The sequence below is a fragment of the Salmo salar genome, chromosome 06, assembly GCF_965601325.2.
Source record: "Salmo salar chromosome 06, fSalSal1, whole genome shotgun sequence".
In the NCBI taxonomy this organism is placed as follows: Eukaryota; Metazoa; Chordata; class Actinopteri; order Salmoniformes; family Salmonidae; genus Salmo; species Salmo salar.
The window spans coordinates 49,422,593-49,440,000 of record NC_138296.1 but is presented as its reverse complement, the minus strand read 5'-3'; the positions used below and the strand labels follow the sequence as shown (position 1 = coordinate 49,440,000).

General features: G+C 45.2%; 1 protein-coding gene across 3 annotated transcripts in view; it reads left to right on the top strand.

The window, feature by feature from the left end:
- The window catches only part of LOC106607458 (KAT8 regulatory NSL complex subunit 1), an 81,746-nt gene that overhangs the window by 29,705 nt on the left and 34,633 nt on the right, over window positions 1–17,408 (top strand). For all 3 annotated transcript variants that reach the window (XM_014204420.3, XM_082976703.1, XM_014204421.3), the window contains one exon: window positions 3,131–4,490. In XM_014204420.3, coding sequence (XP_014059895.2) covers window positions 3,220–4,490 — 1,271 coding nt within the window. In that variant the 5' untranslated portion in view covers window positions 3,131–3,219. The remainder of the gene's footprint in view (window positions 1–3,130; window positions 4,491–17,408) is intronic.

The following is a 17,408-nucleotide window of genomic DNA, read 5'->3' as shown; positions in this document are numbered from 1 at the left end:
TGGAAACTGAAATCTGCACACTGACTGTTGGTCTATAACTTCTCACATAGACTTTAATATTAATTCCTGCAGAATAAGGCATTTCTTGCAGTAAAATAATATACCAAATGTAGGCTACATTTTGACTTGGGAACAGGAGTGGAGAAATATGATTTCTTTCATTCAGCATCTTGAGAGAATGCAAATGCGCTGTTAGATACCGTCTGTAAAAATGCTATCTTTATCAGCATCATAAAAGCTGATAGTATTTCAACCACATAAAATCCAAAAGGAACTGAAATCTTATCAGAAACATGTTAGGTTGTTTTCACAGCTTTCTGTTTCCTTACAATCGGTCAAACTGATGTCATTTGGACATTTTCATTTTCTCCCCGGTCTCAAAAGGTTTTGCTCTGTGAAAGAATCAGAGATGACAGAGAACTTTACCGACGTCAACTAGATTGAAGCATTCACTCTATCGATGTATGATATTCTGGTAAGCAATGGTTTATTTAGTATTCTATGGCAACATACTGTGTAATGACAGAAGAGAAACTACATGTATCTAATTATAGACAAGCTGACTAACATGGCCTACCAAAATGTTGGAAATTATAAGCAGAAACATATCTAAATCCTGCACCCCACTGTAGTCTACAGGCCTCAGATTTTCACTTGTCACGTAAAGTTGGGCGGATGGGTTAGCAATTGCCGGCTGGTGCAGGTGACCCGCGCACCACTAGTGTGTGTGTGTGTGTGTGTGGCCATACAAAAATAAACACCTGGGGGCCCTGTCCACAACTGGAGAGTGACTCCATCCCTCCTTTTAAAGTGGGGCCTTCCATCCCCATCTGACCCCTCATCATATGGTAGCAGCAGCACAGATGATGGGTTCAGATTAGCACGGTTAAGTTGACCTCGCATGCATGTCAGATAAACATACCCCTCCAGAATGTTCTAGAATCTGTTCACTACTTAAGCTGTCTCCCCACTCAACCAGCAACATGGTGGAACAGCCTTAGGAAAACAACTCACCAAAGAGCATTTCTGAAAAGTGCTTCCAGAAATGGCTTTAGATAAACTCAAATGACTTAGGCCTTCCCGTCCCCCTCTTTTACTCTTTCTCTCCCTTACATTTTCCCTAAATTTTGTGAGGAGATATGCCCTTATCTGCATTGCTGTTCAACGTTCCCCACCTACCAATCATGCAGAGCCGTCTGATTGGTTGCACTGACTGTCATTCAGCTTCGATTGCTTGTCAGTGTTTTCCTGTCAATAAGATGTGGTTGGCCAGACGGGGGGGACAACTTATTCCCCCCCCCCACTGCAGCAACTCCTTGTCCCAGCCTATCCATGGCTGTCACACGCAAGGCATTTTGAGTAAAACATTATCACAAGATTAGGATGAATATGACATGTCCCTCCTCCCCTCGTCAGTTCTTAGCAGCTGGCCTTGTTTTGAAGGTGTTGCCATTTCCATTTTCAGTTTATTTTTTAGGAACTTCTTGCCTTTCTGCTTGCTAGCGCTGTTGCTTAAAATATTGCAGCTGTTCAGCGATAGGTCAATATTTACTTGTGACTGTTAAGAAAGCACCCCCGTTGAGAAACAATCACTATTGCAACATGTCTTTTTTTGAGTGAAATTGGAAAAGGGAATTTTACATTTGGAAGTAGGAATATTTTGAATGCCTGGTTTTTGATTTACTGGGTCGATAGCCCAGTAAATGCTTTGCATTTAGCTTGAAGATGAAACATGGGGACATTGTTTTTGCCTTGTAATGAAGACGTAGGCTACATGATTGCATAAGACAAGCCTATGTGATTCTCTACATTATTGCATTTCTTTACATTATTGCATTCTTTGTTGACAAATGTAATAAAGCTGAACACAACACTGCCTTTTTTGTGATTTTTTTTTTTAAAACCTAGCCCTAATCTAATAGGAAATGATGCAGCTTGTAGCCTATCCTATTATACAGCTGCACAATGTAACCCAACACCTGTGTCATCCATCACCACACCCTTCGGATCTGCAGTTTTACAGCACAGCACCCTTTCAGAACATAATAACACACCAATCTGCTCTCTCTCTCTCTCTTTCTCCTCTCTCTTCTCTCTCTTCTCTCTCTCTTCTCTCTCTCTCTCTCTCTCTCTCTCTCTCTGTGTCTCTGTCTCTCTCTCTCTCTCTGTGTCTCTCTCTGTGTCTCTCTCTCTCTCTCGTGTCTACTCAGAAAATTAATAGTGACTTCATGTAGCGTATTGTCAGCCTGGCCTGTGTTTGTATTTATGACTGACTATTTCTTAGAAATATTACATTTTTCTATTGAGCAGTTATGTTAGAATAATTTGCACTTGTGAAGCTAGCCACCTACATATTTTTCCTTCCACCATTAGGATTTACCTGCTTTCTCCTCAGTCTGTACCCTCCCTTGTTCTTGAATTTCATTAGCCAGGCAGCCTGCCAAACATTTAACCAAATTGCACATTGAAACGGTGAGCTTGGCTATGGGGTCTTAAAAGCCCCTCTGAGCTCCATGAGAATACTTTGAAAATACAGATGTGACCCCTGGTAGGGTACTTTCCCCTTTCCCATCACACAGCTCCTCCCCGTTACTCTACCGCTTGGCTGCTGAAATCCCCCTTGTCTGGATGCGTTTTGGTAGGCCTTCGCTCCAGCTAGGGCTCTGACCTACATTTGGTGAGATCAGCTGTTGCCTCTTGTGTCCCATGCAGACATAAATTAAGCTGCATAGCTCCTCTCAATGTAGTTCTGCTGGTAAATGCCCCCCTCCCCCCACTTCACTCTCTATCCTCCAGCTATGGTTTCATCTACGCACCTGCTCCTCTATGCTCCAGAAACATGTCATTGATATCTGATGGGTTCATATGTATTCAAAGCTTCAGCAACCGGTTTTCTTGCAGAGTAGTAATGTGGTAATGGGGCCAGATCATTATGACTACTATAGCCAAATTTGAAGCATCACATAGAATGCTCTTGGTGTGGTGTAAGACTGGTTTGGATGACCGTGAATGATGATTTGTCAAGGTTGTTCGTTTGAAACGGCACATGGATGTTGTGCTGATGTAAATCTCTGACACAAACTCTCTCTACCCCTCTTTCTCCCTCTCTCCGACTTCCTCTCTCTCCTAGGCTGTCCTCTGGCGAGGCAGTAGGTGGGTGGTGTGGAGCTGGCCTCGGCACCGGGAGAGGCCCCCTCGCCCGCCCCGCCCCTGTGCTGCATGGCTGCGATGGCGCCCGCTCTAACCGACGCGCCGGCCGAAGCTCACCGCATCCGCTTCAAACTGGCTCCGCCCTCCTCCAACCTCTCCCCGAGCGGCGTGGAGAGCAACGGAGGCACCAGTCACATCCTCGTCTCCAGCAACGGCGCCGTCAAGCGCAAGGCCTCCGAAGAGCGCGGTCCCCACGGGGGGTCCATCACAGGTAAGGGGAAGGAGGAGTCGACGCGAAGCAACGAGGCTTCTTCCACACCTCTTGGGAAACTACAGCCTCTGGTGGCGTCGTACCTGTGCTCAGACGTGACATCCGTTCCCTCTACCAAGGAGTCACTGAAGCTAAAAGGCGTCCTGCTGCAGAAACACGGCCTTCTGCCCAGCTTCCTGCCCAGGAAACACAAGACACTGGAGCTCTCAGAGGAGCAGCTCAAGAGCATCATGAGTAACAACAGAGGTGGTGGTCCCCCTGCCCTGTCAAGCCAGCCGCCACCGGTCAACGGCGTGGCTAAGAAGTTCGCCAAAAACGGGCCGGACCGGGACAGTATGACAACGGTCAATGGCGGTAATAACAGGCCTCCTGCTGGACATGGACTGGACTCCCCGGTGCCCCAACCCAACACGGCTGCCTCTAGAGGAAACTCTCCTCTCAACGGGGGAGGGGAGCACCAGCAGCCCACAGGACTGTCCTACAACCCTGCCGGAAACCCTGAACAGCCAGCACCCCCCGCAGCCTCCACCAACACCCCCATGGACTGCCCCGACAGCAAACCCTCCGAACGGCCACCATCGCTGGCCACGGACACATCATCCCTTTCCCCAACGGACCGACAGACCTCCCTGGGCAGCCTTGGAGTGGACGTTAAGGAGCGGACTCAGCAGAGCCAGAGCCGGCAAGGCGAGATTGAGGGGCGTCTGCGGCGCCTGAGGAAGCGCCTCCAGGTGGTTCAGGCCAAGCAGGTGGAGCACCACGTCCAACAGCAGCTGGGGGGGCTCCTGGAGAGCACACTGGGGCCACTGGATGCCCTCCGAACTGGCGGGAGACGAGGAGGCCAGGACGCCCCCCTTACCCCGCAGGAGAGGGAGGGGCTTGGGCGATTCCTGAAGGACGGCTCTGTACCGGCGGAGCTGGAGCGCCTGTCCCTCAGCGGAACCACCAACCTGAGGTCCACGGAGACAGCCTTCGACTCGGACGCCACGGAGAGCAGCTCCGGAGGAGAGACTGACGTGGAGGAGGACGAGCTCACCAGGATAGACATCGAGCAGCGACACATCTCTCTGTAAGTACCTAGTACCTGGACAAAATGTTTATTAGAAAATGAATTGGATAAAGACAGAGTGGAATGGGCCTTTTTGAATGGGGGAATTCCTAAATTGGAATTTAGGATGGGAGAAAGCAGAGAGGGAGTCAGCGACTGAAGTAGTGGAAAATACAAAGATGCTAGAGTGAGTGACAGGGAGGGACTCCATCCTGGCTTGGTTTGTTGGGTTGTTAGGTTGTTAGCCACTGGGGATCTGTATCTTGTTTTAGCAGTAACACACTGACAGTTTCAGGGTTCATCTCCAGTTTACCACTCTCTGCTGCTGAAAGTAAGCCTAATCCAGGCCCATTCATGTTACATACAAGCGCGTGTGTGTGCGCTGCATCTTCCTGGTCCTGTGTTCATGAGGATGTGGCTTGCACCCTCCTTTGTGTGGAAGGTGACCCTGATGAAGTGATGGGTAATGAAAGTGAATGAAAATCCTGTTTAATAAAACGCTGTTGTGTTCTGATGCTGCGGTGCGGTCCTCTGCTTCAAACACACTTTTATGTCTTCAGGGATAAGCCTGGATCTAAGGCATTTACCAGAGAAAGAAACCACCATTTTCAGAGAAGTGAAGGCAGAGATATCCAGAAGAAGCTGGCATGGCCCCAGGTTAGGTTAATTCCAGTGCGGTTGTTATCCTATGTCCGATATTGCTGATCTTTTGCCTTGTTGACTCCATTGGATGATGCACTTAATGTGATCAATGCAAGAGTAGATGAAATGATGTAGGAGTAGATTGACATTCCACCCTCAAGCACTCAGTATTGGTCCTATGTTACCTTTTGAATAGCGCTGGCTAGCTTTTTCTGGTTATGCTAGATGTTCCTATTCAGTTGGATTGGCCTTTTCTTTATGATCCTCAGTGCCCACATGTTGTTACTCAACTATGTTTGGATCTTTTTGTAGTCAGCCCTGCAGCTTTCCTCTGACTCCGGCTCCACAAGGCCCACTGGTTATTGTGTGTAGTGCGTGGCCCATGGGCACTCTAATCAATCTATATCGTGCACTACTTTGGACCCGGGCCCGTAGGGCTAGGATCAAAAGTAGTGCACCGTGTAGAGGATAAGGAGCCATTTGGGACTCCATGTGAGCCTGACTGGGTCAGAGTCACAGAGGCCTTGTTTGAATGTTGTGAACTAAAGCTAAAGACGGACCGACGGCATGAGGGATAACCTACATTCAGGCATGATGAAGGCAGTTGGTCGGTCACATGGCGAATTGCGTAAGACCAAATAGGCTTACTTCCAGGCAGATTATAGTGAGAGAGAGCGAGGGAGCATGATGACACCGCTGCTGTTTTTTACAGTCTTTGTCTGGCTGTCTGTGTGGGAGAAGAAAATAGGGGTGCCTGCACCTTTAAGAAGTGACAGGGCACTCCTCTTGCAGAGAGGGAGGGGGACTTTGTTTTTCTTTTTTTGTTCTTGTACATGACTCATAGAATGTTATGGAAGTGGATATGATGAATAGATATAACATGTTTGCAAACGCTTCCACTCACCAGACTGACCTATTCCTGCTTTTCATAGTTTAGGTTGATAGTACCACCATGTCGTGTGTGTCTGGATGTCTGTTGTGTCAGGAAAGCTTGTTGTTTCCAGACCAGTTGATGTCGCTATGGTGGTGTTGATGCAGCCACAATAAGGTTATTTTAACATTTAGCTCTGAGCAACCCCCTGAGGATGAGTTTGATTTGTGTGTCTGCATGCTGTGTTTGTCCTGACCCACACGTAATTATACTAGGGGTGTAGCGGTTTACCAAACCACTTTTTTTTTTTACCAGCCCAAATATCTGAAGATCAAAAAAAATTTTACCAGATTTTTTTTTTTTTTACCAGCCAAAATATCTGTTTTACCATGATTACACAAAGAAAAACAGATGAGCATGCTTAATGTTTCTAAAACAAGTAATGTTTTAGTAATGCTCGATTTAATATTCTGTGACCGGAGTATTTTAACAAATGTTTAGCTGCTCCTTTAAGGGTACCTTGGTAACAGGGCCACTCGAGTCATCACATGTGCCTGCGACAATGTCACTAGTGGAAAAGCAACCGAGCTTGTGAACAAAACTATGTAAATAGCCAAGAAACACGAGGACCCAGATATGAAACCAAATGACAGGAATACTTTGAAAACTGCTACTGCAGCATTTATTTTTCTATAAATCACAACTCGCACTTGTGCCCATACTTGACTGTTTTTATGTAGCACTCACACTGTAGAGTCCGAAGTGTTACCACGCGCCAACATGGCTGTTGAATTAGACATTCTTACCCGCCCATGCCAAAATATACCCGTGTTTGGCAGGTGGCCCGTGTTCATTTTAGGCCCTGTTGGTTAGCCTTATCGTCAGTTTGTAATCATTAACCTTTGGCTTCCTTCCAGGCAAGGTCTTGTAGCACCCTATAGGCCAAATGTTTCACTCACTCCCATAACCCTAAATATTATGCATTCAAGAATAAAACAGCTCTATTTCATTGCAAAATCAATGAACTTCTATTGCTTTCAGTTCTACCTAACAGGAGTTGTTTTTAGATTCATATCTACTCATTCATAGGCTCATTGTGTTTGTGAAATACTGTTGCTTTGAGAATTATGTGCCTTCTGGTGACCTTTCTTCTCCCCGTGAACCCCTTCCCCATGTCAAAACACCCCCAGGCAGACCTGTCTTGCTCCTGGAGAGCATGTTTGAAATGCAGGACAGGTCACCTGTGCAGGTAAGTGTCCGATCAACATGGCCCAGTAGGCTCTGTGCCCTTATCCACAAAGCGTCTGAGTAGCAGTGCTTATCTAGGATCTGTCCATATAATCTTATTCATTATGATCTACAAGCCAAAACTGATCCTTGATCAGCACTCCCTACTCTGACGCTTTGTGGAAATGGGCTCTGATGTTCTATTCCTTCAGCCTTAGTGCTGCAGTGCACTGACTCAGGATGATGATAGCCTATTCTGGTGCATTCCACTGTCCGCTCCATTTTTTTTTGCCTCTTCCAGAGACCAGCGCCTCCTCTCAGCCCAAGTAGCAGCCGTCTGTCTCAAAGCCTGAGACGAGCCAAGCATCCATTATGCAAACCCGCTGCCTTTGCTAACAGGATGTTTATATTTTTTGGAGTGTTTTTTTTCTTCTTCTTTCGCTCTCTTCCTCGTCTGTGCTCACCTCTCACAGGCTCCTCTTCATCTTAAGGAGAATCTCCACAAAGCCTCATGTATTATTGTACTGTCCTGTCACTGCTGCAACTCATTCTCACATGGTCTCGGTGCAATACCTTTCTTCCTTCAATCCCTTCAAATGCAGTATGGAGAAATAGGTCCTTATCCTTCCTCCAACTGATGTTAAACTTGGTGTGAAATATATTGAGTGACGGTGGGGCATGTGAATGTTGACCTAATGCAAATTGAGTGTGAGATTTGTTTGTACCAATACTTTTGGCATCCCAATTTGCTTTTAAGTGCAAACCAGTATTTTATATTCTTCTGCACCAAAACAATGGCAAGGAAATTGGGAGAGATGACTTTGAGGTGTGTCAAGGTTTTAAATAAGTAAAGCCCTCAAGCACTTACCGACCTCTTCCTTCTGTTACTGGTGTGTGAGAGCTTAGTCCTGATTGGTTCCCAGTCTGTCTGTTTTATTACCATAATTGCAATAGTTCGTTTTTCCTGTCATGTTCGCTCAGCTTCCTTTATTGCATGGCCGTTTGGCACATAACTGTAGCCTAGGCCTACATTAGGCTAGTTAGCATGAGAGGAACTAAGCTCCTTCTAGCCAAACTATGGAACAAGAGGCTTGGTCTTATGTGCCCTGTCCTTCAATTATTCGGTGTGCTTCACAGGGCTGTGCCAAGAGTCCTTCATGTGATTTAAGGACCCGAGTTGCTCATTTACAAATGGATCCACTACGTCCTTGCACCTTCCTGCTTGCTGACCTGTCGTTTGGCTTTCCAGTTGAGCCAGTTAGCTCGCAGGTTCCTCGATGCAAGCGGGTTGGTTTGGATTTCTTTGTGTGGGTGGTTCTCGTCTTTATGTCCGTCCCATATTTTCTCTCTTCTTTCTACCTTCCTTTTGTCTCTTCTTTCCCTGACTTGTGTTGATACCTTCACCTGGTATGTCTGTTCATCAGTCTCTCAGCCTGACGCCAGGCTCTGTTAGCCCTTTTCTAGACGTTTCCATGCAACGTGTCCTCTCTGCAGTCCGCACCACATGTCGCCATATCCTAGGTCCTGTTCAGCTGCACCCCTGGGCAGTGAATGGAAAAAACCCACCCGGACTGACTCTAGCTGCTCAGTGCTCAACAGTAATGTGGCGTCTCAAATGGCCCTCATCTGCTTCTCTCACACACTACAGGTCTATCTGTAATGTCCGTAATGACCATGTTATCCCGCCCCAAAAGCAAGGGTACACTACAAAATAGTTTTTTGCCACAACAGTAATACTTTTGTTTGCCACATTTTTTCATTCTAGATCATTCTTATTGTTCATCATTCTTATCTACCCAGAAGGTTTCCAACTAAAAAAATCTTGGTGTAAAAAGAAGGCAGTGTTGGGTAGCACATGGTGCATTAGACGTCTGTTTAATCAGTCTGGAGATTACGAGCATGCTGGATTAGCAGACACCCACCACCACCACTAGATTAATGGGTTGGGATTGAAACGACAACACGCCTGCCTTCTCAGGATGGCTTTCTGTAGCTTATGGTAGAAGTAGGATATGGTTCACCCACCCTTTCCCCCCATAATGAACGCCCTGTGGGTTGGATGGTAGTGTTTTCCTCATCAGGGTTGTGTTGATTTAGGGCACAGGGTAAATAATGTTTTGCAACAGAAAACGAACATGAACGTTTATTGGACAAGTCGAGGTAGTCCCTTCCTCTTTCACTTCTTCCATTTAGTGCCTAATGGACACAACCCAGCTGAATGGTTCAACTGATGTTACTGCAAGGCTGTGCCAATGCAGCTGATCAATTTTAGGCCTATCCCAGGGACAGGATACTGGTGCCTTCCGTTGCTACCAGATAGATCAATATAACTGGTTTGGGAATTTATATTGGGCTCTACTAAAACAATCGCAAGCACATTGACTGAATAGTTCGCTAGGGCAACCACCAGAAAAATGGTTTAGTTTAAATAAGCCGGTGGGCCTCGTCCTTTCACAGGTACAAGACAAGCCTGAAGTGGCATTGAAATGTCTTGTTCTTGGCTCGTTAATGCTTCCTATGATTCATTGAAATGGAAGCTGCTATGTGACACACCCACTGCATGGCTGCACAACACAATGACAATGGGAAGAAATAGCTACATAGTGAAATTCTAAAGTAGTCGTAAGACTCATTCTTACTCAAATGCAGTCACATTTATGTGTAAAGCCCTTTTCACATCTGCAGTTGTCACAAAGTGCTATACAGATACCATCCTCATACTTCAAAGAACAAGCAATGCATGTGGCAGACAATGGCATTAAGTAATTTTTTTGGCCTCCTGGGAGGTTGGCCTCAGATCTCTTTGTTCTCTGTTACATTTGAAACAGGGTTTCCCAGTGTGCACTTTGGGAGTCTGTTATAATGTTGGCCTCATGAATACTCCTGGGATGTGCCCTTGGGATTTGGCACACATTAGGATGGTAGATGGTAACCAGGCTTTTTAATATTACCTGGCAGTAGTCCCTTTTTTTTAAAAGGCATGAATCTATTCATGTTTAAATTGGTATGGGGGTCAAGTCCTCCATTCTGTTTGCAGTCACTATGACTCTGTATATGCAGTAGTGCTTTCCAGAGTCATTCATACTCTGTGATAGTAGGAAATACCATACAAATACTAGTTAACCACCACACGTCCCTGCCTGTGGTGATGTGACTGCAATGATTTGAGGCATAGCCGTTCTCTCTCCCTCACCCTCTTTCTCACTATCTCTTTCACCATCTGTCTCTCTCACCACTGTGTTTGCTTTTCACTAATGGAGTCAAGAGAACCGTTCTGGCTCAGAGCCTCCCCTCCAAAGATCATTGAGGTTCTCTTAGAAAACCAGCATATCTTAAATCCTAGGACGAATACCACCCAAAGATGGATGGGGTACAGACGGTCATGTTCATGTGTGGTTTCAGGGCATGGTAGGCTAACTAGGCTTAGACCGTCTTCTGAAATTAATGAAAAGGGGGGGTCTCATTTTATATAATGTTATATGACATCAGTCTTATTTACAATCCAGGGGGATTGGAAAACATGTCAACAAGAGGCTCCTCTTCATGTACATCTTTTTTTGTCAGATTGAGTTGTTTGTGCAGTAGACAGAGTAGGCCTATATTTGGTGCTCTCTTTTGAAACCTTCTGTGAGAAGGTGGCAGAGCTACAGCGGTGTTTCAGACCACGAGACATCCCGAAAATCAGTCTTCTCACAACAACGTGTGTAGCGCCTGAATGGTTTGAGCTACAAATGAATGACAATGGAAAGGGGCGACTCAAACTTGATGGTGTTCTCCGTTTTGCTCTACGGCCCCCACAAGTGTCAGAGGCCTTGTCTGAAGGTAACCCATACAAACGAATGGACGTATGGAGGTAGTTTTGCGGCAACAAAAATATGGGGTTAAATACACTGAGTATACCAAACATTACGAACACCTTCCTAATATTGAGTTGTGTGTGTCCAAAAAAAACAAAATATTTCCTTCGCATTCTTATACAGTACCAGTCAAAAGTTTGGACACACCAAATCAAAATATATTTGAGATACCTCAAAGTAGCCACCCTTTGCCTTGATGACAGTTTCACACATTCTTGGCGTTCTCTCCACCAGCTTCATGAGGTAGTCACCTGGATTGCATTTCAATTAACAGCTGTGCCTTGTTAAAAGTTAATTTGTGGAATTTCATTCCTCCTTAATGCGTTTGAGCCAATCCGTTGTTGTGACAAGGTATGGGTGGTAGAAGATAACCCTATTTGGTAAAATACCAAGTTCATATTATGGCAAGAACAGCTCAAATAAGCGAAGAGAAAAACAGTCCATTACTTTAAGACATGAAGGTCAGTCAATCCGGGAAATTTCAAGAACTTTGAACGTTTCTTCAAGTGCAGTCGCAAAAACCATCAAGCGCTATGATGGAACTGGCTCTCGTGAGGACCGCTCAGGACCGCCTCAGAAATTGCAGCCAAATAAATGCTTCAGAGTTCATGTAACAGACACATCTCAACTTCAACTGTTCAATCTGGCCTTCATGGTCAAATTGCTGCAAAGAAACCACTACTAAAGGACACCAATAAGAAGAGACTTGCTTGGGCCAAGAAACATGAGCAATGAACATTAGACGGGTGGAAATCTGTCCTTTGGTCTGATGAGTCCAAATTGGAGATTTTTGGTTCCAACCGCTGTGTCTTTGTGAGAGGTTCCCACCGTGAATCATGGAGGAGGAGGTGTGATGGTGTGGGGGTGCTTTGCTGGTGACACGGTCTGTGATTTATTTAGAATTCCAGGCACACTTAACCAGCATGGCTACCACAGCATTCTTCCGCAATACGCCATCCCATCTGGTTTGTGCTTAGTGGGACTATCATTTGTTTTCAACAGGACAATGACCCAAAACACACCTTCAGGCTGTGTAAGGGCTATTTGACCAAGAAGGAGAGTGATGGAGTGCTGCATCAAATGACCTGGCCTCCACAATCACCCAACCTCAACTCAATTGAGATGGTTTGGGATAAGTTGGACCGCAGATTGAAGGAAAAGCAGCCAACAAGTACTCGGCTTATGTGGGAACTCCTTCAACACTGTTGGAAAAGCATTCCAGGTGAAGCTGGTTGAGAGAATTCCAAGTGTGTGCAAAGCTGTCATTCATCAAGGCAAAGGGTGTCTACTTTAACCTGTTAGGGCTAGGGGGCAGTATTGACACGGCTGGATAAAAAACGTACCCGATTTAATCTGGTTACCACTCCTACCCAGTAACTAGAATATGCATATACTTATTACATATGGATAGAAAACACCCTAAAGTTTCTAAAACTGTTTGAATGGTGTCTGTGAGTATAACAGAACTCAAATGGCAGGTCAACACCTGAGAGATTCCTTTACAGGAAGTGGCCTGTCTGACCATTTCTGGAACTTCTTTGCCATCTCTATCTTTTACTAAGGATCTCTGCTCTAACGTGACACTTCCTACGTCGTCCATAGGCGCTCAGAGCCCGGGAAAAACCTGAATGTCGTCATCCCAGCCCCAGGCTGAAACACATTATCGCCTTTCTCAAGTGGCCGATCAAGGGACTCTGGGCTTAGGCGCGTGACCTGACCGCCCCCGTCTTTGTGATTTTTTTTCCTCTGTTTGCCGAAAAGGAGATTCCCGGTCGGAATATTATCGCTTTTCTACGAGAAAAATTGCATAAAAATTGATTTTAAGCAGCGGTTGACATGCTTCGAAGTACGGTAATGGAATATTTAGAATTTTTTTGTCACGAATTGTGCCATGCGCGCGACCCTTCTTTACCATTTCGGATAGTGTCTGGAACGCACGAACAAAACGCCGCTATTCGGATATAACGATGGATTATTTTGGACCAAACCAACATTTGTTATTGAGGTAGCAGTCCTGGGAGTGCATTCTGACGAAGACAACAAAAGGTAATCAAACTTTTATAATAGTAAATATGATTATGGTGAGTGCTAAACTTGCCGGGTGTCTAAATAGCTAGCCCGTGATGCCTGGGCTATGTACTTAGAATATTGCAAAATGTGCTTTCACCAAAAAGCTATTTTAAAATCGGACATATCGAGTGCATAGAGGAGGTCTGTATCTATAATTCTTAAAATAATTGTTATGCTTTTTGTGAACGTTTATCGTGAGTAATTTAGTAAAATGTTAGCGAATTCCCCGGAAGTTTGCGGGGGGTATGCTAGTTCTGAACGTCACATGCTAATGTAAAAAGCTGTTTTTTGATATAAATATGAACTTGATTGAACAAAACATGCATGTATTGTATAACATAATGTCCTAGGGTTGTCATGTGATGAAGATCATCAAAGGTTAGTGTTGCATTTAGCTGTCTTCTGGGTTTTTGTGACATTATATGCTAGCTTGAAAAATGGGTGTCTGATTATTTCTGGCTTGGTACTCTGCTGACATAATCTAATGTTTTGCTTTCGTTGTAAAGCCTTTTTGAAATCGGACAGTGTGGTTAGATTAACGAGAGTCTTGTCTTTAAATAGCTGTAAAATAGTCATATGTTTGAGAAATTGAAGTAATAGGATTTTTAAGGTTTTGAAAATCGCGCCACAGGCTTCAAGTGGCTGTTACGTAGGTGGGACGAATTCGTCCCGCCTAGCCCATAGAGGTTAAAGAATTTCAAATAAAATATATTTTGATTTGTTTAACACTTTTTTTTGTTACTACTGTACATGATTCCATATGTGTTATATAGAATATAGATAATGCTGCAGGCAGCATAGACAAGAAAAATACATGTTTAAAACTGATAATTGATTGTGTGGCGCAAGAATGAATTCAATTAATTGATCACTGAATGTTACGATGGACACAGCTTTGTAGAACAGAAACATACACCACCTCTGCAGAACAACATCTGAGGTGCTGCAGTTCGCAGATGATATTGTGCCTATCACCCTCACGGCAGTCAAGCAATGCATCCGCCAACAGTTGTTCACAATCTAGTCTGGTTGCGGCCATAATTAGACCATGTTTCAAATGTACCAAGAAATGATCTTATGTTTATGCCTAGCAATCAACAAATGTTAATTGTTTAAGTATACGCAAGTCTGTCGCATATTACAGCTCGAACAATCCCCTTATTGTGACCAAGAGGTTTGTGAGTTTTCTGTTCATCGTTCACCGGTAGGGGGGTCCTGCGTGCTCTGGGTATTACTGACTCAAATTAACTAAATGAGTCGAAAGATTAGTTCTTTTGACTGAACAAGTCGAAAAGATCAGTCAGTAAAAAGAGCAGAACTTCCCATCACTGTGCTAACGTGCGTGTGTGTGTGTGTGTGCGTGCCAGTGTCTCATCCACACCTGCATGTGTTAGAAACAAGTCATCCTAACCTGACCAGTTCCTTTCCCCTTCAGAGGTTATAACCTGGATTACGTTTCTAGTGGACAGTGCTTCCTTTCAAATAAACGTGTGTTCCTTCGTGGTTGAGCGCTTTATTCATTGCGGCTGCAGGTGAACACCTTGCCTAAACCTGCATGAGTCTGCATTCTGCATATAAATGACCTCTAAGCAATTTGATTGGCCAAATGTCCCTCTGCTGGACAATTTAAAGGGAAGTGTGGACTGTGGATGGTTTCCCCACCCCCACCTACTTATATTACCCTGTGGTTACTACCCTACCTCCCGTTTTAAGAGGAACTCCTAGCTCTACAGTTAGAGATGCAGGGGGCTGCAGGTGAACTGGTTAGTGGTTATAAAACCTGGTCATGTCGCTGTGAAATGACTTCCTCTGCTGCTGCTGCTCGAGAAGGAGTTGAAGAACCCTTGATGGTGTGTGTGCTCAAGAGAAGGGGTCGGGTAGAGGGGAGCAGGTCACACATGTAAAACATCTGTCACAGTTCAAGTATCAGGAACAAGTTAACAAACAGCGTAGTTGGTCTCGGCGCTATTGTAACACAAATACCACAGCTCATATTCTCTTTTGTGTGTATGAAAGGTTAGGCGTGTTTAGTGTCTGGTTGGGATGAACTGGTAACGTGTGACGCTGTAGCAACATGTTATGGAGAAAGAAGAGAAGTGCTAACCTAGTAAAGTGGCGCCTCCCTCATACACAGTACATAATAGAGCCTGCGTGTGAGAAGTAGCTGTGGTACTCAGTGTAAATAGAATAGATTGGCTGCTCAGGTATCCTGTTGCCTGCAGCAGAGAGAGGAGAGTGACTGACTTGTTTTAAAGGGCAGCTCCCTCTGTGCACTGCTCCGGAGCTGTCAATGTGAGCCACTGCCATCTTTGTTTGTGTCGCCGTGTGTGTGTTTTTGTGCGCACATGTGGGCAGTGTGTTTTTGAGTCAGAGGCGCAGAGACCGAGCGAGCTTTGTTCGTTCAACAAACCAGATGTCGCATCGCCTTCTCAGTTTCTCCTCCCGCTCTTTAACAAATACAGGAAGTGGGTATGCGTGCGTTTGTGTGGTGATGTGTGTGGCGGTGTGTTTCCTGTTGTGTATCACGCTCCAGTCAAGCTAAGGTGGCTGACGCACCAGTTTGTGTGTCTGGGAGCTGAGAAAAGGAAGGAGGAGTGCTGCCATTGTGAACTGTGGTGTATCATTACCCATAGGGTTAGAGTTCTTGTTGACCTGCGCCTCTTCTCCTCCATTTTACGCTCGCTTGGTTTCTTTCTGTGTTTAGATATTCTGTTTTATTAGGCCTTACTAGTCCAGTGGGAGCATTTTATAGTAACATGATCATCTATGATAATATTTCTTCACCCCAGGCTAATAAAGGCCTATGTGACTCACAGCGTATACCCATTGGACTACCCAATGTACTCTGGGAAGAAAAAAAGAGCATAGAAAAGCTAACCAGGGACAGTGCTACCAACTAATTAGTCAATCAACCTCTATATTATTATTACATTTTTTAAATTTATGGATGTGGCTTTTCTATTTCAGGCCAAGCAGCATGTCCTCTCTTGCTCTGCTTGTCAGATTCTTCAGGTCCTTCCTCCTCAGAATGACAGAATTACTTTGGGACATCAGTCTGATTTAACGCTTTATCGGCGAGAACTCCTCTGACCTTTTACGAGACAAAGGGTTGGTGGAATATGACATTTGGATGCTCTATATCAAGGTTGCCATTTTTTTTTAATTTCAGAACCTAGCAGCCTTGGGCTTTGTCTCCCTACCCTTTGCATGGCGTTCGTCAAAGTGATCTTCTACTGAACAAGCTCTACGACAATTTATTCTAGACGTTGAGTAGAGAGGCCTATTTGAGACGGCCTACCCGTGTTTGATGGAGCACATGCTTATTTGTATGGATGTACTGGATAGGGTTGGATGTGGTCAACATTTCGGCTACGGTTGCCTACCTTTGTAAAGTGCTTGGAGGCACAGCGGAGGTGTGAGCTAGTATGCTCATCAGTTCCTGGTTTTAGTTGGTAGCTGCAACACACCCTTGGTTTCATTTAGAGAGTGCTGCTGCCCCGCCTCCTTCTCCTCCCCCCTATCCCAATAGGCCTAGCCCGAGCTCGGTGTGTGTGAAGAGCTCTTCTCATCCCGTCTCTGTGTGCTGCCTCAGTACCTGCAGCAGAGTCCCTCCCTCCTCCTATAGTCCTGTCTCTCTCTCTCTCTCTCTCTCTCTCTCTCCTCACCCCATCATCTGTAACTGGCAGCGCCCGCAGAGCCGGGCTCATAATGAAAGGGCTCCAGTGTGTGGGTGGCAGTGTGAATAAGGCTAATGTGCCTAGTGTGTTTGTGCTCACATGCCTATATGGAACTTTTCTGATTGCTTGTGAATGGGTGTAGTTTGCAAGGTTTGTATGTATTTTATTCCGCTGCGCATGGTGGTCTTGGACTATTTCATTTTAATGTCTAATGTACTTGTTCCCTCCTTTTGTTGTTTTAGAAAACACTGACTTTTAATAACTTACTCAGTTTCAGGTGGAAATGATGGGGGTTGAGGAACTGACTGTTACAATGATCTAAAAATAAAAGACATGGCGCTGCTATTCATTTGGTCTCCATATCGCTTAGTCTCAAGTATATTTATAGTTAAGGGGGGGTGGCGTTCTCAGTCCCCCAGGAGCATGCTTCATCCCTGGGCCAAATGAGTCCTGTTTCTGCTGCTCTGGAGGAAAGGTCTGCTGGATGGAAAATGAGATTACAGGGCAGAGAGTGAGGAGAAGACAGCCTGAGCCCCAACCAGCCTGTCTGCTGCCTCAGGACCACTGGGGACTGCACCGCGATGGTCCACTAAAC